This window comes from Lepisosteus platostomus, chromosome 18 (genome assembly GCF_059453375.1).
Source record: "Lepisosteus platostomus isolate fLepPlt1 chromosome 18, fLepPlt1.hap1, whole genome shotgun sequence".
Classification (NCBI taxonomy): Eukaryota; Metazoa; Chordata; class Actinopteri; order Semionotiformes; family Lepisosteidae; genus Lepisosteus; species Lepisosteus platostomus.
Window position 1 is genome coordinate 9,294,980 of NC_142628.1, and position 23,489 is coordinate 9,318,468.

The window sequence follows — 23,489 nt, forward strand, 5'->3', positions numbered from 1 at the left end:
AGGAGAGAATGACAAAGTTTTAGAAGACCCTACGTGACAGGGCCAAGTGTCATGAGCAACCCAGACCAAGATTTCTCTTATGGCACAGAACCAGGTTTTGTAGTGTAGAGGAGTTAACTGCTGCCCAGAGAATGGAGCCAGTCGAAGCTCTAAACCCATGAACAACTGTGATGAAATCCAGGTAGTTTGACACTCAGAAATTTAGATCAATAAAATTTTGATTGTATTTACAGTGCCTATAGAAAATCTAACACCCTTTCCTTTCCAAACGAACACATTTTGTGCTCTAACAGCTTGAACTCAAGACCCACTAACTCAAAATGTACTGTTTTTATGGTTTGGGTTTCTGATTTTTATTTTTTCTTAGTTATTATTACTTATTTCTACCAAGTTAAAATTCCTCAAACCACTCATTCCCTTAAACACCACTTTTTCTCTACTGTCTCCATTTTGTTTCTGTTTCTTTCATTTTGCCTCACTATTTCCTTATCCATAACTATGGAAGTGAATTTGTGAAGTCAGACTTAGTTTTCATGTTAGGTATGACAAAGACAAAGTCCTTCAGGTGAGTGCACTTTCTTGTATTTTTGTGCTAGGAAAAAGGGATTATTTTTTTCTGAGAATGTTTGCCTTTATTTGCAACATCTTCTCATTTTAAAGTTTAAGAACACATACTTTAAATGAAGATCTATAACTCTACAGAAATGCGGTATAGTGTGGCTTACTTTCTAATATCACCCCTTAATTCTTCAGTTTTGATTGATATTCTAGCACGGTGCCATCCAGAGATAAGGTTACTACATTGGCTTTATGGTGGTGATGGGAAATGCCATGTAGTATGACCTCAGTCTTGTCAAGTTTAAGTAAATGAAATTTTGAGTCATTTAGGTTTTTTTTTATCAGAGATGCAATTAGAGAGAATTGAAACAGCTACTTCAGTTTCAGGTTTAGTTTGGACATATATTTGAGTATTCTTAGCATTAAATTTTGATACTTCAGACTATGTGATTTTAAAATCTGACCAAGTGGAAACATGTAAATGCTGAATAGCAAGGGACCCAGTATTGAGCCTAGGGGAACACCAGATTTAACTAATCCAGCTTTAGAACTAAAACCCTCAACAGAAGAAGTGTCAGCTATGAGTAAATTACCAGTTGAACAATTTAAGAGAAAAGTCAGAAACTCCAAATATAGACTAAAGATGGGAGAGTAAAATGTCCAAGGTAGCACTTAGATCTAATGTAGATGAATTAGGATAGACAGAGAAATTGAATCAGCTGCCATAAGAAAATAGTAACTTGAGTAATGACGGCTTTTTACTCTTCATCTCTTAATGCTACTGTAATATTGATGTTTTTATGAAGGTGATATGAATGTTATCTTGCTACATCAACTTTGTCTGATAGTAATCTTACTATATGTTTAGTTTATATGTTGTTTTCAATGCAGGTAAAACACTCACAACTTAAAACGATTGAATTGATGTACAAAATAAGTTTAACACATTTCTCACAGCTAATATGTATAAGAAATCAAATTTTGACACCTATAAAACTTCAGTGCATAGATTTATACAGTATATAGAGTACTAAATATAAAATAAATAATTAAGTCAACAACTGCAAAGATTAAGATGTTCAATCATACCTCTAATCTAACATTCCAGGAATGTATCTCTTGTTGCTGTCTTTTTGTTTAGATGAGATTTATCACCATTGTCATCCTCTCATCCTGGTGTTTGAAATGTTATGAGTGACATGTATTGTGGGTTGAATTTTGCATGCCCCACAAAGTGTGATTGCACAATCTGCAAATATGTTTGGGCCTTTTTCTACAAGCAGTTAAGAGTAATTTACTTGTCTACTTGTTACTTTACTCCCTCCGCTGAATTTCTACAGTTCTTGTCTCTGTGAACTCTCTCAGGGCAAGTAGTGTGCCACTTACTGTACTTCCTTGCCTTGGAGGCTACAGCAGAGTATTTTTACATGTCAGCAGAGACTGTATCCAAGAGAACCTCATTGCTGAAAGGGATAGGAAGAGTAGACAGAGGTCCTCATCTAAGACTTTTACAATTGATCTTTTCACAATGATGTTGACCTTATCTGGTAAATATGACAATAAACAGAAAAAGGGTGAATGAATTAAGAAGCAGTTTTACTCCTTAAAGGAGTAGCAACTTCTAACAGAACAGGTGTCTGACATCCTGAATCTAGAAAGCCATAAATGGAAACCTCCGCTTTTAATTCCAAGCGATTACTTAATCATGACACTTGTAGCTTAATGTTTTTTCATGACTGAATGAACTTGCTTCTAAAACCAGGATTAAGGAATTATTACTGTGTCCAAGTTAAACACAAGGAGCAATGGGACTCATACCTCCCATTTACAACAGCAAAGGATCCCTCTCATACCGAAGTAGTCATTAAATATAAAGAAGGCAACGTTAATCACTCTTTGAAGAAAAATAATTGTACTGTATGTATATCAATTACAGTCTTGCATTTTAAAACCATAAACACTTTTAAAAATTCTATTCCATTAGATCTAACCAAATCCGGATTCAAATGCCTATTCCTGAAAGAACAAGCTTTAAATATCCAATTTTTTTTTCTAAGCAGGAAACATGGTTGTTGTAGTCACTAGAATTAATCTTAATAAGAGAAAGATTCAATACTGAATGAATTGTACTGGCTGTCAGCGAACACAAATTAGGTTTCCTTTCAACGTGACAGGAGGCATCAGCAGGGCTCATCATTTTGAGCTGCGATGAGGTTATCAGATACTGGGGAGCAAGTGCAGTAAATGTCACTGCTCTGCAGAGGGATTCAGCAAAGAGAAATGAGATCGACATGGAGAAACAAGCACCTTTGTTGGGGCAAACCTGTAGCAGCAATCACTTCAGCCACAGCAGTACTCTTTTCACTGAGAAATTGATTTGATCTGGCAATTCATTTCCATGTTCAATAATGGACTTTCATTAAGTCAGGCTTTTACAGATTTGCATTTACACCTATGTGTCACCATCTCCTTCAAAGCTGTCATTTTTCGTAACGCTTATATGGGAACAGAAGTCTCTTAATGTGCTTACAGCAGGTATATGTGTGGAAATATGTTTGCACATTACAGATTTGGTAATCTGTATTTTATTAAAATATTAAAACAGGATTTTTAATATTGTCACCATCTTTAACAACTGCAATATTTCCATTTTCTTGATCTGTACTGAATTCCTAGCTAATTTAGTCACAATTCCCATCATTTCTGTGTGTTTTACAGATAATCAAGGAGACTATAGTACTCACAGGGCATCCCTCCTCTCCTGCTTCCACCCAAGATGATTCTCTTGCTATCAAAACCTGTAGTTCCCATGTAGTTCTTACGAATTAAGAAACCCAAGTTAATTGGTTTAAATAAATAAACAGATATAAAAAAAATTAATTGAATCATAAAACCTTATAAGTTATAAGTTTTATGAGAATGTTTGTATTATGATGTAAAGACTATTTTATTACTTCCTGGTTTGAATGGACAGGGCAATTAGGCTATATTGTTCTATTTACATAAAGCCAAGTGTTGCTTATATACAGTATGAATTTTAACAAAAAGATATTTTTTCTTCTCTCAGGGCACCTTGATCTTTTTTTATTTGACATTGCAGAGACAGACTAAAATTCCTGCTGTGGTCTCCAATGAAAAAAAAAATCCTTTGCAGCATCATTTTCCTGCCGCTGTGAAAAACATCATTTTAGGCTGAATGTAAGTCAGAACAAAGTCATTCAAAGTGGGACGTGCTATGTGGATTCAAAAGTCAACCTGTACTCCCTGTCCTGGTTAAACATTCATTGTTTAAAAGTTTTATTTTTATCTTTTGGTGCAGAATTGTCATTAAGTGCATAAACTTTCCAAATGTTTTGCCAATATTTAGCAGCTTCAAGTATGAAGTATCTAGTAGTAGAAACTGGAAACAAGACTCCCAATATGTATCTTTTTTCATTTTGATTTAAAAGTACAAGTTCTAGAATATTCTAGACCTATTCAGTATTAAGTTTGTTTCTTTTTATTCCATTTCCTAAAATTCCTGTTTTGGGGATATTGACAATCACACTTCTCATTCCAGGTAGTTAGGTTTCACAGTTCTTACCAGTAGTCATTAAGCATGATGAAGCAAAAACACCTGATACCCACCGTGCAATTTGTCAGACATTCTTTACAGTAACTACTGTATACTCTGAGGATTTTGAGTCAAGCTTGCATGATTTCTCAGCTGCTTCAGATAGAGAGCTATAAAAAGCACTTACTGTGGTGACATACTGGATATCCCTCCAGAGTTTTGTCTCCCTTGGAAAATCGGGCAAGTCTAAAAAGTTATCCACCACCACCTGGCCAATCATGTCGTGCCTGGAGAATCTGTCGAAGTCGTACACACTGAAGTGCAGCTTTCGCGTGGGTAGCTCATTATAGGAAACGGGGAACAAAAACACCTCGTCGAACACGGGGTTCAGAGTTTTTCTGTGCACTTTAGTCTGGTGTTTTGTTTTGCGATCTGGGAGCAAATATATTTTGACGTAAGGGTCAGAGGTGCCAGAGAAGTCCTTAGCCGGCAGGTCCTGTGCTTTGTGGATTTTGACAATCAGCTGCTCCAAGTCACAGTCGTATTTGAGGATAAAATTGAGCTTCCCACAGGATTTGCTGTTATTTCTCCTACCATCATCCGTATCAACTGATCTCTGTTTGTACAGCTCTGGTTTAATCCTCCCAAGCCCAGTGAGTGACTCCTGCCTTTGAAACTGTGTGATGTTGAAATCCGGGTTGGAGAGATTTAGTTGCCTTCGGATCGAATTGTGCCTTCAGAGGAAGGAGAGACAGGCGTAAATGTGCTATTAGAGTATCATGAATCATTCAAATTATAGTAACAAGTACATTATGGAAAATATGATGTATTCCTAAAGGTCTAAAGTTTCCCTGCTGCTCTGCAGAAAGATATCCTTTATCTCAACAGCACAAATGAATGCAAAACCCTTTAAGAGCTGTTTAAGAGCCCTTCTCTTGCCTGGAGGTTAGGCACTTACTGTAGTTTTTCATATCAAACACTCTTTTGGATACCACATGTTTACTCTTTTTTCTCCATTCTTTAAATGAGATATTAACATTTTGATAAGGATGTTGTAAGTTACAGGCAAACAAAGCTTTTTAGATACTAGGTTGTTTCTATTTAGATCAGTCTATGGTGGGCAGATGGACAGAAAAACATTAGTAAACTTTTACTAAGGAGTATTGCTTTTGGCAGATTGGGAGCCCAGCATGTCTTTTTTCCTTTGGTTGCTTTTCCTCTTTTTTCAATCTCTTAACAGATGTACACAGAAAAGGTGACTTTGTGTTCACTAACAATCTCTTCAAAGCCTTGGTTATGCTCCTTACTGTAGCCATTGCTAATGTTTAACTGATTTTCATGTGGCTGAGTTAATGACAGGTCTCGTTCACATTATTCAGAAGGAATAATCCCTGGAGAACTGGATGTTTGTGGATGTTTAGTTATAGTGAGGTTTGGCTTAACTCGCTTAGCCGAGAACCAGCCCCTTGGCCACAGAACTAGAAGGCTGGGACCCCAATTCACAATGAGAAGCTGCAAAGATTGGGATGTGGTTGAGGAGGGATGTGTAGAATCGCAAAAATTCTACACATATGTACACCATATGTAAAGAGAGCTTTACATAAGGTGTACTGTAGCTTTCAGGAAATGCTGCTGGAAATGATGATTATTATTTAGTACAGCTGTGGTGAAAGTGACTTGGTTGTCATGTCTCCTGAACTTCAGCTGAGACTACCAATTTGTCCCAATTTTAATATATTCTACAGTATGTTACTCCAGTCTAAATAAAAAATACTTCTTGATAAATAGTGGGACAGATATATTTATATCTAAAGTCTAGAAATGAACTTTAAAAGATGCAGAGTAAGTAGTAAAGTTTAGAGTTGTGATCTGATAGCCCAGGTGCACCTGACCTTGGAAAGGGAACAAAATGTCTAAATTCATCAAATGAACTACTACATGTTTTAAAAAAATACAGAAGTGCTTTATTTTTGCACTAATGTATAAGATCGCCATAGAATAAGTTAAACCTATTGACCAAATAATGATTTTTTTGTTCGCTGCCACTGTTTTGCCATAAGTGAGGAGCAGATCTCGACCTGTGGGATAATAATGTTTAAGGAGTTTAAACTGAAAAAGTCAGCTGTAGATGTTCTTGTTAAAAATGAGACTGTCAGTTGTACACTCAGTAAAACTGTGGCTATTCTGTCTTTATTCTGCAAATCTAATGACAGCACAAGGAGTGAAAGGGAAACTAACCGAACGGAAGAAGTGGGTTCCGTGATCTGCCTCTGCATGCGAGCATTGTGGAGGCAGTTCTCTTTCGGTTTGGACTGGGCCTCCAGGGGGATATCGGGGGAGGTGTGACTGATTTTCATGGCAGACTCGGGAACGGTGGTCGGCTCCTTCATGTAATCCTCGCTGTACTCATTGTCGTTGACCTCGGTGTCCGTGTACACGGGCTGCTCCGGCTGGCCGGCTTTGGTTCCGGCTGACGGGCCCCGCTCACGCCATGGGATCCAGCACAGCTTCCAAGACACAAAGAGGGAGACCCCGAACAACGCAAGACCGCACGCAGTCACCACCAGAGAGAGCAAGCTCACCGAGACATCTGCAAGGCACAAAACACAGCACTATTCAACACTTGATTGTTCCGTAAGGAAATTCTGCTTGATTGAACAGGAAATAGATAGATAGATAATACTTTATTAATCCCGTAGGGAAATTGATTAAATGTAATCAATTTCCCTGAAATGAAGTCTTGGTGAGCAACACGAAATAGAAGTGCATCAAATATGTCATATACTGTGTACAGTATATAAATAACAGCAACATCTCACACAATCCTCATAACAAATAATCATATTAGAAAAATTAGAAATATTAGAAAAAACTAATCATACCTGCCATATCTTAAAACTGTTAAAAATCCAGGACTTATACAGTCTGTTATGAAGATTAATATTGTACAGTACAAATAAACTTTGGAATCTGTTTTAAGGGATTCTTAATTAGAAGCTGGATGATTCATGGGGATAATCAAGGGATGCGTTATTTTACAGGATAAACTGTATTTGATTTTCCTGTCCTAAAATAGCATTACAGAAGTTGGATAAAAAACATATTAGAATAACTTCTTGCAATTATAAAGGGCTTTTTATCTTAAAGGATCCCAAAATGCATTATGTCTAGGAGGGGACCCACTTTATGTGCACTTGATGGGCAGCACCCCCCTGGGGGACAAGTGGAGAATGTCGAGCTGCTGATGCAGAACTACACACCAGAGTTAACGAGGAAATTTGGTGAAGTAAAATTGTTCAATTCCAAGTGAAAACATACAGTAGCCAGCATACTGAGGTTGAGTTTTGATAATGCCCTAAGATCTTTAATGATGTCAAAATGAGGTTTTAACTTTTAGCTGAAGAATGGCTTCTGGGCAAGCATAGTGTCCCAGGTCTCCATGCTTTGGCGGTGGTCCAAAATTTTCTGGTCCAGAGGGAAGATTGCCAACTACTGGTCCATTAACACTTCTTTCGGGTTTTGCGCAAAGGTGTACAGCATGATGCCATGACTGGCAAAATAGGTAATTTAGGTAATTTAGTTGTCTGGCAAGAACTACCAGAATAGGTGTCTTATCAATAGGCTTTCAGATACTTTAAAATGAGAAGTATGTATTTGAGAGAATGATAGAAGGTGTATTTGTTATATTGCAGTAGATAAAGAGCAGACTGATTTAGATAAATGCAAATTTAGGCACTGGCTCTTGCAACATACCTAGAATATCGTGTTAGTATGAGTATTGAATAAAGCCAGAAGGAATATACACCGCTAGAATGATTTAACTGTGAACTGGTCACACTTTTTGCCTGATGTGTAATACATGATGCCTAATGAGTGTACTGTACTTACTGTATATATAGACAGCATTCCCACAACATTTCTTGTGTTGGACTATTTTGAGATATTGTAACAGTGCAGGTCTCTCTCTTGGAAGACATACATACTCTAGCTGATGACATATTCATTGTATTTAAAAATGATCAAGTAGTAACACTTTTACCAGATACCAGATGACCAGATTCAAAATGAAGTACTATAGATCTCTAGGGAACTACATAGGATATCCAGAAGTTATTCCCCGTGTTCTTCAATCAGAATTTATTAAGTATTTTCAAACAAAAAGAATTCAGAATAAAATGGCTTTGCAAGTTTCATGAATTTACTGTACACAAATCTTTCTGTTGGCATCACATTCTAATTAAAAAAATAAAAACATTATTTTTACACTGATTAAAATGTAGATGATACGACCACCTATTAATCACACTGTATACATACACGCCTTTTTCAACAGTGTTTTGCAAAAGACAAATAGTAAAGTAAAACAAAATAATTATTATGCTACTTGAAGATTAAGAAGGTTTTGACTGCTTACAAGTCTTTGTCTAGTTTCATGCTTGCTGGTGTAAAACAGCAGTATGACCTCTGAATATTAAGATCAACCCATAGAATTTCATTCCCTCTAGCAGTATTTAAATTATTAGTATCTTCACAATGTTAAATAAGCCCCCAGTTGTAGATACGAAAATGCAGCAAACATTTAACTTTAAGGAAACTGCATTTTAAAAATGTTCAAAAATCATGTACTGTAAAAGTGTGTCTTGGGAAATTTTCTAAATGTACAATTCTATATCATAAATAAACGAACACTGGGAAATACAGTATTTTCTCAAAGGTACTGTGAGAACTCCATAAATTATGATTCAATATTTCCCCTGTTTTTTGTGGATCGTACAGTATGAAATGTATAGTGCTATTGTTTTTGTAAATAAAACCTCCGTCAAATTTATCACACATAAAGGACATTACTATGTATGTTTATCAACTACTCTATATTATTATGGTTTCCATGTGTAGTAACTTGTATAAATAATTTTAGAATTTTGACTAAATTGATATGTATAATGTATTTTTATATCCTTACCCAGAAACCAAAACTGCGCCTTGAACAAAGATCCAGATATTTAGAATTTACAGCAATTGCCTTATAATCCTAATTTCATGTACTGATTGCTGATATATATGTAAAGGCATCAACCAATATATGGGTTGGTAATTGCTATGTGCATTAGTAAATCTCTCAATCTCTCAATATATAAAGGGATTTACCTTGAGCAATGAACTGATATAAGTGAATAAATTTGCAAAATGTGATTCAGCTGGACATCACATTTAATAGAAACCATTATTTGTCTAAATTAGCACAGATATTACACACATTATTCACTGGAGTGAGACCCAGCTGTACCGCACATAATTATGTAAAGGTGTGTAAAAAGATTAAAACTGGCCTCCACATCTTTCTAAGAGGCAAAAGTCTTATTTACAAAATGTTTAATGTTTTCCATATCTTAAATTTCATTAACATATAAATCTGTGCAGTCTGTATGAATGTATCTTAATAATATGTATGTGGTAATGTACATATTATTAACATGGTAAATGATAAAAAAATAACATGGTAATTGTATTTTGGTAATACAATGAAATTCCTAGAAAAGTATGAAATGCACTTTAAATCATACAGTAATGTATGTATGGATTAATCAAATGATTTCCCTGTTCTTCATGAAATACAAACAGCTATGTATGAAGAACATAGCTGTTTGTTTCTGTACTAAAATGCAATAAAGTTAATGATTTATAGTCTCTGAATTTTTAATCTAATTAGACAGGAAGTAAGGCAACATTTCTTATATAAATGCACATTAAGTCACAATGTATTTACAAGCTATTTATGGCTACTGTACATAGTATTTCCATTTTGTTTTGTGAGCAAGAGTGTTTTTGTGAGATAAAATAGATTTATGTTTTCAGGATTAATGTCCGTGCATGCAGTAAGTAAGACACTGGGAAATTAAGAAATCAGCCTCCTACCCCACCCTACCCTGCTCTGTGTTGAAATAACAAATTACAATAATTACTTACAGTGATAAACTAAAAATGTAGAGGAATTAGCCATTTAGAGTCATCTGGCTTCTCATCATTACAGAAGAAAAATTAGCTGATTAGTCATGTTAACTGACATTTAAAAAAAAATGAATGCTCAATTTCATTTAATTTATTCTGGATGTTATTTTGTTTGAATAAATCTTTCAGATGCATTTCAGTAGCCTGTTAATTGTTTGGTAAACATAAATTACTTTGCTTAATAGCTTAATAATGCTGACATACTGTACACTAGTATTCTGAAAACTATTATATGTGGGTTAAGTATGATTTGTTAAAGATTAATTTTTGTTAATGTTTGTTTATGCACACGTTACCAAGAAATGCTTGTAGTCTGGAGTATGTCCTTTTAGGAAAGTTTTACAGAGTTCTTCAAAAACTTGAATTTTACATTCCTTCTGTGGTTCAAATGGGCTCATCTCAAATATGCTCTAATTGACACATACTGTCTATCTTCCCTACATGAGAAAAAAATTGTAACTTTGTCCGTGGTTTTAAAAAACAAAGTATAATCAACTATAAGTCCAGTTAAAAGGCCTTTCACCAGGGAGGTCAACTCTGCTCCTGAGGCGTCAAGTGTCTTCTGGCTCATGTTGCAACCCGAGTAATCAAATCAACATCTAATCTAGTCATTTTCTTAGTAAGGAATATATGGAATTTTCTTTAGGTATTTTCCAATTGATTACTCAAAACATTCACTTCATTAAAGGTACAACTATCTTTAAAACACCTCCGAGCCTGGATAGATGTACTCCCAAAATGCAGTTAATTAAATAATTAGATCAACAATGTAACTGAGAGCTGGGGTGGAACAAATCTCGGAAGACATTAGCCACTCCCGGGATTGAGTCTGAGAACCTTGCGTTATACCAAAGCAAAACTTAAAAGACAAGTTTTCAGTTTGGTTTGGAAAGACTCTAGTGTTGCATGTTAAGTGGGATGGAAATTCAGAATCAGTGGACGTAGCAGGTAGTGGCTCTGAATTCAGCCAAACCAAGATGATATATAATGTAGCAACCAGCATATCTGCATTGCCAGGTGACTGTAAAGTGTCTTGATATTCTGGCATAGCATAGGGAACGGCTCCCATACCACGGGAGAACACGAGATTGGTTAAAAACTAGAAGAGCTCACTCACTCACCCTCATGCTTTTTGATTCCTTGTAATAAAAGAGCCAGTCCCTGATGAACAGTGGCACTTCAACACAACAATTTTTTTTTGGTTTAAAATACATTGCTTAAGATGAAAAGTATGTAGACATGAACATAGAAAGCAACTATTTCATATAAGAAAAAAAATAAATTGTGTTCTGGATAACCTTGACACTATACCACTTAGCAATTCAGAAGCAAATCACGTTGGTAGCTCATAGTTAATCACACAGTCTTTGAATAGGGTTGGTAAAACTAGTGGAAAGTACTTTGTGCAAGCTCTTGACAATGTTTTTTTATGTGGAAATGTCACATTATTATTTTCAGTATCCATTTAGCCTGGATTTGCTATTTGCTCATATCTTTGCTTTAGGACTCCTACACCTGTTGTTGTGATAATGAGGACCCACAGATGTGGTCTTGTGATAAGCCCTCCTTTTACATGAGGCTCCACAGCGCCTTCACGGGAGAGTTAGCACCAACTGGAGGAGTGCTCTGGGGTCCTAGTAGGTGTCGCGAGTTCTTACTGCACCAGAAGTCAAGACATCCTTGCCTGAAAAAAGCCCCCCAAGTTACCTTTCTTTATAGCAGCTTTAGGCAAACCAGCTTGGAGTATACAACTGGTGAAAAAGAAAAGAATTGCACGGAAAGCACATTTAAAATGGTGGCTTTTCTGGTGGTTTTAGTTTTTATTAAGAATTTGTAAGAACCTTCATTTAGTGTGATTTAGTTTGCACTCTGTCCTGCCTACTTTATTTTTTTTAGAGTACAACATAATTTCTTTCAATCAGAAAATAGTTGTATTCATTACTCAGTCTGGCACGGAAATTAGATGTAGGTTCTTTGATGGGCTAATGACCACTATGTCGTAAAACCTTAAATATTAACATGAAATAAAAGCTATAGTAAACAGCACAGGATTAGTAGCAATAAGGAAGTGGAGTAGTTGGTGTTAATATGTTAAGTTTAATGATTGACTCAGTAGACTTTTAGACCCGTGGAGGTAATATCAGCCAAATATACAATACTAGACTCTTGCTTTGTTTGAAAATAAATCTGTTTGTGAAAGAACTAAATATGAAATATGGATACAATATATTCTCTAGTCAGTGACTAGAGATTTTAAACTTATAAGTTACCATTGATAAAGACCATGATAATCACATCATATTGAGCAAATAGCCCATGAACAGCCTTATTTTGACAGCTGTTTTATTGATACAAGATAAGAGGATATTCCAGAATGTTCTGTTTGCAAGACGTTTTATTCTCACAAGTGATAACTATGGTTTTCATTAATTTCACTGAAGGCTAGAAGCAGGTTCTGAACAAATGTTGAGCAAAGATTCTGCTTTTAAGACAATGCCATTTAGAAAATTAGAAATGTTATTAAAAGGGGATTTATTTCTGGCAAAATGTTTTATTTGACTAAGTTAATAGAAGAAAATAGTTTAAAGTCTACCATGTATCATTTTAAACACAATGTCATCAAATGTACTGCTCTTATGCACATGGTGCTATGACAGAATGTTTCATGATATCTCACAGCTCTATATGACTTTAACCAGGAAACCCAAGTGAAGTACGGTACATTATGGGTGTTTTTTAATAAGGATAATCAAAAAGCATTACACTTCACCACTATGTGACACACATGAAAATTATCATGGTAAAGGAGCATAGAAAAGAATAAAATAACTTTTAAACAGGTCACTGTTCTGATATTTCTCAAGTCTTGGAATTGGATGCTTGCTGATAATGGAACATTTTGGATGAAGCATCTGTAATGATGCTCTGAGAGGGTTGTTGTAGGGCAGGAAAATGTTTCAATTCATATTTAAACGGAAAGCCAGCCAATCCCTTTGATTATCATAAAACATATTGTGTTTTGGCCCTACCCATGAAATGAAATATTCCCTTTGAATTAAACTATGTGGTTACCAGACATTTAGGTTGTTTCATTAGAAGATAGAAATATGGCACTGGCTATACTGTAAGTACGACAGCCACATTTTAACCAGGAAGCCATTAACTTTGTTTTTTTATCATATACTGCAGTTTTGACTGTCTGGATACGTTTGTATTCTGTACCAAGTGTCTCTTTATTCACTTTCTGCCCAAGAAATATGCTAGTGTGATTTACCATTTCTTAGGTCTGAGAGAGCACTTCTATATACTATTTCTGTACATACATATATAGAGAGAGCCTTTTCTTGGGTAAAAAATAAAACTAACAGTTTTTCTTCTGTATTCCAGATAAACGAATACTTGAAAAATAGAGTATCTAAATCTCTTGTCCTGCTTAAAATGTGATTACCTCAAGAAATTAATTATCTTGCCTTTCACCGAGTTGTATTCTAACCATGGTATAATTGTAGAAGACACAACACACTGTAATTGTGGAGCTCTGCAAACTTTGAGTTAAAAGCCGTTCAAGGTAATAGTAATAGTTAACATGGTGCTTTAACTCACCAGTTGAAGTTGCTCCATCTCACTTTGAAGATAACGCTAAATATAGAGCAAGAAAAGAGCCAAACTGCCAATGCTAAAGGCAGCAGCATGATTAAACATGTCTCTCTTTGTACTTGGTTAGAATCGATCTTCAAAAAAAGGCCAGACATAGCTGATGTAGACAGGATGAAATATACAGTGAGCCAAAAATTAAGATGAAAGAATGAGTTTGGAAAGAACAGTAGCAGAGGAAGAAAACAGCATCATAAGATTAGAGATTGAACCATTGTTGTTGTTTTACAGTTTTTGAGGAATGTCATAGTATGTTTGCTATATCTACAGTGATTCTCTTGGCAGAGTGTGTATTATCCAGGCATAAGGGCAAATCTTTCTAGGTTTTCTTAACTCAGAACTGCAGTTTGTTCATGGAGTTTACACAAATAATCTGCAATATAGTATTTACCCCCTACTTATTGGCAACAATTAGTAAGGATTAATTTAATCTGATGTTTTCAACTAGCTAAGATGATTACAGAGGCTATCTAACAATTTAACTTATGACATTTGACTTCCAAATTTTAGGCTAGCCTCTTCAATCCTGTTTAAAAAGTGATCGGTATCCAGCTTGTATTGTTTCAGCTTCTGTCTCTTAAAATATATGCTAATCATTCTTGAGCACATACGCTTAGTTTATGACTGGCCATACAATTTTAGCTTTGAGCACACTGTTTATTCTGTATCTTGCATTGCTTATGCGGTAGGTTCTTTAGCAATGTATATGCTACAAAAAAGCACTGTAAAGTCATTACAAACCAAAACAACTTCTTAAAAGAGATAACCAATTTATACAAATCTTTGATAAATCAGATGCAAAGAGAGTTATGTTCTAGCTAAGGGCAATTTGCATTTGGGTATAGCATACAAAAGATAATGACAAAGGTAAAGGCTTAAAATAGAAATGGATTGAATATCCATAGGAAGACAATACACTTTAAAACAAAAGTGAGCTGCTCTTTCATATCTAGGTTGAATGTATAGATGGATGGATAACTAGAAACTTTCACTGATTATAAAACAGCGCAAAGCTCAACATCACATTCATATCATGCAAGCAGAAATTGCAGCAAAATGAGCCCGAGGAAGCAATTTTCTACCGCACAAAAGATAAGTATATAGTAAGAGCTGAAAGTAACGGCAATCCAATAAATGCATTCTGAGCCGGCACATAATATTTTTGTGGCTGCTTCACTGTGTGTAGAAAAGCTATGAATATCTTAACTGACTTCTGAAGGAAGTTATCACCCTCAAAACGCTGTCTTCTTCCAACATTTTCCCCTGGATGCACAGAATAATGACTATGCAATTACCATTGAGATATTTCTGTAGATGAGCATAGATTCCACTGGTATTAGAAAAGTTTCAGCACATGTGCTAGGTTGTGCACCAGAAACTGTTGATCAATTGATAGCTTGTAGCAGGTACTCGAACAAAACTGCAATGTGCAATTGAACATAACACCCTGAAACAAACTGAAACAAACTGTACATATGTGCATTCATTTACAGGACAGGTTTGAACAAATTACCACAATGTAGTATTATCGGCGATTAATACCTGTCAGGAATGCTCTCAATTGTTAAATTAAGGATTATGTAGATGAGCCAATCTTTTGCAAATTGTTTTATCCTCTTTATGGAATGCAACTAAAATTTTATTTCCTCTATAAATTACCATGGGATCTTGAAAAATCTTGGAGAATACAGAATGTACAATAAATGTTAGTAGATCTAGCTGTAGTCTTGTGGAGTCTTGTTCTATCTTCTCCCCATCACATTCCTAATGTCTAGCCTGAAGGTGCAATTGCCTGAGACTTGGACTCTGTAATCACTCCACTCTGAACAGCACTTTGAGGCTCCTTGGAGAGGAGCTCACTCACTTTAAAGGCCTCAGAGAGGAATTCAATATTTTATACCACTGACATTGAAGACAACACTCTAAGCAAGCATTCTGGAAGATTCGTTTTCTGTATTGACCACAATGGTTTTACTTTGCAGGATATTAACTATGTGCAACAACATATAATGTCTCAATGAATCATGGTGCTTTGTCATAAATCAGATCAGTCATATAGGAGAAGTGCAGTAAAATGATGAGTGTCTGGAAGCACTTTGTGGTCACAATCTTTGCGCTGTTTTTCCTCTATGATAAGTGAGTGCAATTCACAGTTTTCCTTAATATAAAGTTTTGTTTCTACAGAGCAGACATATCTGTATGGATATTTCTATACATAACAAAGCCCCCTCAGGCACATGATGCTGTGATTTCGGTGCACTTGATATCTTAGTCCTTCTACAGTGAGTTTGTTTCCCACACTATGGGCAGCATTTATTTCAGTACTGCACAAATTTAAAATTCCCAGCCATTAGCACATTATGGGTGACAATATACAATATACAACATACATATATCACAAATGTTTTCATGTTTATTTTTATTTGTATATACAGTTTAATTACACAGAACAATGCTTTTATGTTAATCCTAAAGTATATATCTCATCACCTGTATAGATTAATCCTCAAGGTGAGTAATTCTACCTACTGTACAACTGTTCTACAAATTTTGTACTGTAGCAAATGGTAATGATGAACAATGACAAGCTTTAAAACTGAACTGCAAGGGATACTACATTAAACGTTTTGATGTACAGTAAAAGAAAAATTACCTTTAGAATCACCATTGTTTGTACTAACATTGTTCCAATGATTTATTTTCAATAAAATAATAAGTTTAAGTAAAGCAGGTGTCTTACAAGAATGGTCTTGTCAGTCCTTCCATATGGCATTTACACACACAAACCTTTTTTAATTAAGTATTGTAAACAAAAACTATTGTCCTTCAGCCAGTGTTTGTCTTGGTTTATATTAAATAAATCGTGGCCACATCGTTTTTTTCTGTATTTGCCTATGTTTCAGGGGAAATTACTCAGGTGATGAAATGGTTTAATACAGTATGTTCTCTTTTCATAGCAAATTGTTCAACCATATAAATTGAAAGGATTACACATAAGAAATGAAAAAAATCGAATATATTCTAATGATTACAGTGACTGAAATCCCAGTGATCCCATAGGATATGAAATGTGCTGCTCTCTAGATACAGCAACAGCAGCCAAACGAACTGCAATAGATGACATACTTTCCAGACATTTTCGACCGCTTGACACTTCTATTGTGTATCATGGCTTTTATTGAACCATGCTCTTCATTATAAGATGCATTGTGTTGGTAAATATTTCCTGCAAGAATCTGAAGTGAACAAAGCTAAATATTAATGGCAAAAAAATGATACTGTTGTGCTGTCTTAAAGGCTCTGTAGGCCGCCTTCTGCTCTACATGGAGTATACCTTTAATCTTCCAATGTCCTAATTACAGTAACTGGTGAAATGTAATTATTTTAGAACAAGCTGTCATGATTAAAGCTTCTGTAACATGAAAAGACCTACATTTTTTTTTGTTGCTTTGGAGTAGTGCTTTTTACATCTGACATTTTTCAAACTAAACATACAATTCCAAATGCTGCTTCAATTTATTGTATGCAATATGCAGTATTAACCACACTATAAATATCATTTCTGGGTTAAAATAGCAATTTACAGTAAGTATGGTATTTTTTCAGTATAGTCTGACTGGTATTATTTGTGTGTTTTTAAGACTTGCACATGAGGGGGTTTAACTTGTTTAGAAGAATACAAACTGAATACCTCTTTTGGGATGAATTCATAATTTAGCAGAGCTTCTAAAAGATAATTCTATTGTTTCAGAGATTGTGTTAACTGCCCATTACAGACTGACCTACTTCTTCTCAGTTTTATTCCCAAGGATCCTCATGAGGGCATAAAGTTTCACAATTTCAAATTTTGTTTTTTAAAAGCCTTTTATATCCACCCCATAGTTCCTCTATAATCTTATTCCATTCAGATATAAAAAAGATTGACTTTTCACTTTAATTACTTCTAGGGAATAATTCAGATGAATACATTATAAATATTTTTCTACTGGTGTTTATATTTTCAATTCCTGAATCTCCAGTTATTTTTTTAATAATTAATTGACAGTTATTAATCAACTTGGACTGCACACGGGAGAAAACACACTCTGATCTAATACCCGCTTGTCGGAGCCATTCATTTTCTGATGTACTGTAAGCTCCACAGTTCCTTATGGTAGAGTTAGCACTGATTGGGGATGTCAAGTCTCTCACCAGCGTCAGTGAAGCCACGTCAAGCTTGTAAACAAATTGCAGGTCCCAGTAGTCTGTCACTTTGCAGGCTGAGGAAACACTGACCAGGTCTAGTCCATTCAAGCCAGGGCTGCTCAGCCAATTGTGCAGTGCCACTTGAGGAATCCTGCTGAAAGCCATCTAATTCCAGAGCAAGTACAAACCACAGGTATCAGGAATACAGGTCTAAGCCTGCTCTCTCCATGCTCTTGCTTATACTGGCTGAGCCTCTTGGGAGCACACCGTCTTCCACAACATTTTGATTTAAAATTCAACAAATAAAAGGTGAGGACAGATACAGTATGTACAGTAGCTGCAGTTTAATAAATCATTGGATTTTGAGCTATGGTAGCATTAGCCCTGCCAGTATTTCTGTAAAAAAGATCTGAACCTTTTGCATTTTGAAACTCACAGTTAGAACTATCAAGCTAAGTAATAGCTTGTAAAAACTCCTTACTACTCACAAACTGTGTGAGCATCAAAGAAAGGTTATTAATACATTGACTGTGGAGGCGGGGAATCTTAACCCCAGCACACCTCCAATGGACCATAACATCTGCCTCTCCAAAACCTTATTATCACACTCAAAACTGCCAAGCAGGAGGCTCGACTGCTTCATAAATTGGCAAGAAAACAAAAAGCCTTTCATTTATGTCTTACTGTGTGGAATCCAGTAGGGGTGGGCAATTATCTAGAGTAATACTGTTGTGGTAGGTGTTGTAAAAGGAGTTATGACAGTGTTCTAGGGGGGGAAAATACCACTGTCAAAATTGAGGCTTCTTGTGTCACAGAGATGAAAAGGGTGTATGAACTAGAAAAGCTTGCTGAACCTACAGTACATCTGCTGTAAAATTTATTGAATTTCTAAAGAAAAAATGCAATGTTCTTCTACACAGCAAGTCAACAGAACATGTTCATTAAAAATACTCTTTATAATTTTTTTTCCATTCTAATAATTTTATTCTTGTGCCAAATGGAACATAACCTAAACAGATTGTATGTTTCTATAAATAATATTTAGTAACAGCTTGCAATGGATTGTCTAATTAGAACGACTTGAAATAATTAGCTGTAATATTTTATATTTTTTGCCTTCTGTTATGCAATTGTAAGTTTTGACGTTTTATTAGATATGTCATGTTTAACCAAGAACTCTGATTCCTCTAAAAAACAGACATTAAAAAATAATTTCATTTTTCTTTTGAAAAACAGACTTCTGTTAGCTAATAGGGATTAAACAAGAAAAGCATTTGCTGTATATTTCCGCTTATGAATTAATATCCTGTAAATTATATCAAACTTCTGTTTATAAACATGTCTAAACATTTATAGATATTCATGTCTGGAATGATGTACAGCACTGTCAAATTCTGAGAGCCTTCCATATTCTGTGGTGCCATGTTTAGCTTAATGGAAGCCAACAACGGATGATTAGTTATATAGTGAATGGTGTACAAAAGTGCAACCAATTCCTGACACTGAATCTGTATTGTCCAAGGAAGTGGGTTCACTAATATGCTTTCACTGGTGTGGTTAAGAACAGCCCGGATGTGGTCAAAGGAGTTCACACAGTATGCCATGACCAGATCATGGCAATGCCTGGATTTGGTGAGGCTGTTTACTGAATTGTAACCCACTAGAACCACCTTGACGTATGTTGCAGATTTTGTCATTATGGAAGATGGGGAACTAGTTGACATGGCCTGTCTAGTGCAAACTAGACTGCGTGAATGATGCTCAACTAATCCAGGAAAACATTTCTACTAAAACCATGTTTCCTGAAGTCCTTCATGCAAATTATGTGCCATATTGGGCTCCTTCACATACTGTAATGTGTAAGTGTGGTATTGCCCTTTCATAAGACAAAAGATAGGCTTCCATTCTGTGTATGGTTCCACTTCTAGAAAAACAGGTGTTCTCTCAATTATACAGTAGGTCACTATTAGACTGTATTATATCTCTGTAGAGTTTTGCATACCTTTCGTAAAATTTTGGGAAGGGGAGATCAATATATACTTCAAAACACTGAGAACCCGAAATATTAAATATTCCCATTATGAGCTAATGTTGGACATTTTCATAACTGCATAAAAATCTAGTTACTCTGCTGAAATAAAATACAGAAAAAATGCCTGCACGTCCAGGCAGTAAATAGGTCACTATGCCTTTAGGGAAATAACTATGAACTTGTATGGGATCATGTATGTTTTATTATATTTGTAACACATGGTTTCATACATTTTTGTAATCAAACTGCTATAATTGGCCGCTTACTTAGAATATGTAAACCCAGTTCTCTTGCTGGTAGTGTTAACTAAATGCAAAACAATAAAATACACGTTGACCAATTTATGCTTATTGTACCTCTCACTGAAATAAACTACTGTACATTATTTAAAAAAGTCTCTGTATCTGTATCTTTTGAAAATGAATTCCCTAAGTATGTTTTGCACATTCATTTTATATAGAAATATCCGCACAGAACGGAAATAACTAGCATACAGTGTAAATCTGAATTTCTGTTCTGTTCTGAATTTTTTTGCTGCTTAATTAGGACATAATTTATGGATTCATCTCTTAAAATAATTTTTCATCATATACGGTTTGCACTTACAGTAGATCTTAATGTGTTTTAGCACAGCTCTTAAGATTGGGTGGGGCACTTTTTTCTTCTGTCTCTTAAGATGGGTTGTTAATATTGAGTTCTTCCTTGCGTCTAAAACTAGACGATTTACTAATTCCTAGCCGCCAAATAAAGAGAAAACAGAAAATTACAGTTCAGTCCCCATACTCACGTCTGCTTAATTTAAACGAAGAAAGACAGCGAAAACAAAGTGCGTATATTATAGTTGCTGCAACAAGTTATTCGTATTTATTGTATTTGATTGGCTTTTTCTCCGAAAGAACACCCATGCCATTTATTTAAACTCTGGCTTCTCTATTCTAGTTCTTAGCTCGGGAAAGCAAGGAGGTACCTAGATTAATCCTGGTGCCTTTTTGCGCCTGGTGGGTGGAGTACCGTAGCGCCATTCACACGCTGCAAAGTTGTGAATGAAAATTCTGTGCAAAGTGGGGAAAAAAAGCAAAAGGTGCTTTCGTTTCTGGCACATTTCTGCTAAAATTCTACAAATAGAAAAAGGGTGCGGAACTAATGCAAAGTATAACATTCAAGGAGAGACTATTGATCCCGGAGCAGAGTCTCTGACGTGACAATGAAAGCATTACCTGAATCTGTGTATCTTGGTCTGGCAATATCGCGGAAATAATAGATGAAATCCAAGCAGTTTTCGTTTTGCACTTCGCCTTTAGAGCAGAGATCCGACAAGAGTTCCAGCGCCTTTTGACAAATCTCGTCCTCTCTGTCGCCAGGCATTTCCCACCAGCATCCTTCTGAATGGAGGGGCTCTTAGGCAGCACCACACCACTCCGACCGCCTTAGAGACACGGATCCACAATACTCAGCGCATCTGCTCAGTCTGAAGCACACTTTGTAACAGCCCAGCTAATCCTTGTAGGCGAAGATCGGGTACACGGTTAAAACCTTGTAGAGCAAGGGAGGTTAAGTCTTTTTTTTTTGGCAGTTTTTTTTTTCAGAGGAATTGTTTAAATAGACAAAACAGACAATCCCAAAATTACAATATGCTTTTCTAAGAAAAGAAGTAGGAAAAAATGACACTGGTTGAATTCACATGTAAAACACCTAGAAAATCACCAGTGCGCTGTTCACAAGTAATGGTGCTGAACTGCCGCGCTCGCTTGGAGTCTGAATGAACTCCAGGCTTCTTCTATGACTTCTTGCTCAATGTGAGCGCCCTGGGATTTCCAAGCTGCCTCGGTTGAAACTGATCAACTAATTACTGGAAGCTTTTGGTTACCCCCCGTCCTTTCTTTGCTTTATGGCACCGCAGTGATCCAAATGCTGCTTCTCTGAACTTAATTATAATGCGGTACACACTGACGCTTAAAATGGTAAAATAATTACTTATGAAGGCAGATTTCAAAATAAACCCCTTGGTTCCAGACTGTAGGAGAATAAAACGTACTCGTTGTACCAGACTTGATAAAATGATTAATGATATCACAGCACTTCTACTAATGTTGCCTCTGCTGCTGTCACTTCACTTAATAATAATATTAACAAAAACAAGCTACATAAATTCATAACACTCCACAGTTTTTATTAATTAGTAAATATACAACATTTTCCTAGTTTTTGTTTTAGATCCATGATGGCAAGTGGTCAACTTCCACTTTCTGTATTTGCCAATGTCTTACTGAATAGTTGCTCCTTTAGTGATGGACATCTTTCAGGATTATGTGGTTTTGCTTTCCCTCACTTGATTTTTAAAAGGCACATAAGCAGGATTATTAAAGCAAACACTAACCAGGACACCACAAATGAAACAATTCCCTTGACTTCATGTTGGCCTTCTGAACTATACAAAAAATCTCACAAATTATGCAAATTACAATAATTTCGCATAATTGCATCTCAGTACAGTATATATGTTTTTGTATTACCCGTAGTATTATTTTCAGATAATAAAACATTCATGTTATTTTTATTAACATTTATTATGTTAACATGTTCAAAGTTTTTTCTTACTTTTAAATGAAGGTTTCGTCTTCCGTGTGACATAACATGCAGTTATAATGAAATAAGACATGAATTGGAGTGAAGTAATGAAGATATGTGCTCTTACCATCTGCTGTCATATCTTTTAAAACCTGTTTTTCCATCTTGGGTAAAGTGGAACATCAGACATTAAGGTTACTTTTGGAGAAAAATAAATGAAAACCCCTTGGTCTGAAAAAAATACCCAGTTATCTTATGGATGTCTGTAATACTTACACTTATTTGTTCAACGATGCCTTTAGGCATTTAAGATAAATTAGGATAAATAAATGATGAGGCAGACTCTTACATAAATGTGTTCTCCAGAAGGTGTATGATAGATCCCTTAAGGCAAAGCTATAGAGTAGACCACATTTTAAAGCAAAAATCTAAGATCTAAGATCTAAAATCTACAACACATAACCATAAAGTGCATAGCTGACATTCTTTGTGGTCAGTCCTTTGGGGGTGTGCATACATTAATGGAAATAATTATAAATATGTTTTACAATGTTAACAACTTAGAAATATGCTGCATTCTGTTGCACACCATGGAAACTAATCTACACATTCTGGGCAAAACTCTTCCTGGTCCCTGTGTTGATACACTACACTGACACTGTTGGCCTTTATGCTCTGAAATGCATGTACTGTAACTAGAGGATTGTGGGTTCAAATTACAGGTGTTATCATTCTCTTGAGCTCACCAATCACTAACATTTGGGCAGGTCAGCATTAGGATACTGTAGGTAACCTCTAAAGAAAACGTCACATACGTTGCTGTGTTGGTGAACAGTAGATGCCTCTCTTCCTTCTGTGTTCATAATTTCCAAACTAATACCCCAGCTTGGCAACAGGGGGAACTATGCTGTAGAATGTACCATCTTTCAG

The 23,489-nt window shown here is 35.7% G+C and overlaps 1 protein-coding gene across 2 annotated transcripts in view; it reads right to left on the reverse strand.

The window, feature by feature from the left end:
* The window catches only part of syt9b (synaptotagmin IXb), a 36,503-nt gene extending 14,515 nt beyond the window's left edge, over positions 1 to 21,988 (reverse strand). Inside the window, exons 1-3 of one of the 2 annotated variants that reach the window (XR_015928151.1) lie at positions 21,209 to 21,988; positions 6,350 to 6,701; positions 4,299 to 4,845 (exon numbers count right to left, since the gene is read on the reverse strand). Coding sequence is in view for 1 of the 2 variants with exons in the window: in XM_088611447.1 (XP_088467573.1) it covers positions 4,299 to 4,845; positions 6,350 to 6,701; positions 21,209 to 21,356 (1,047 nt within the window). In the remaining variant the exon portion in view is untranslated. The remainder of the gene's footprint in view (positions 1 to 4,298; positions 4,846 to 6,349; positions 6,702 to 21,208) is intronic. The other variant, XM_088611447.1, reaches the window with a different exon arrangement.
* Between the last annotated feature and the right edge of the window lie 1,501 nt (positions 21,989 to 23,489).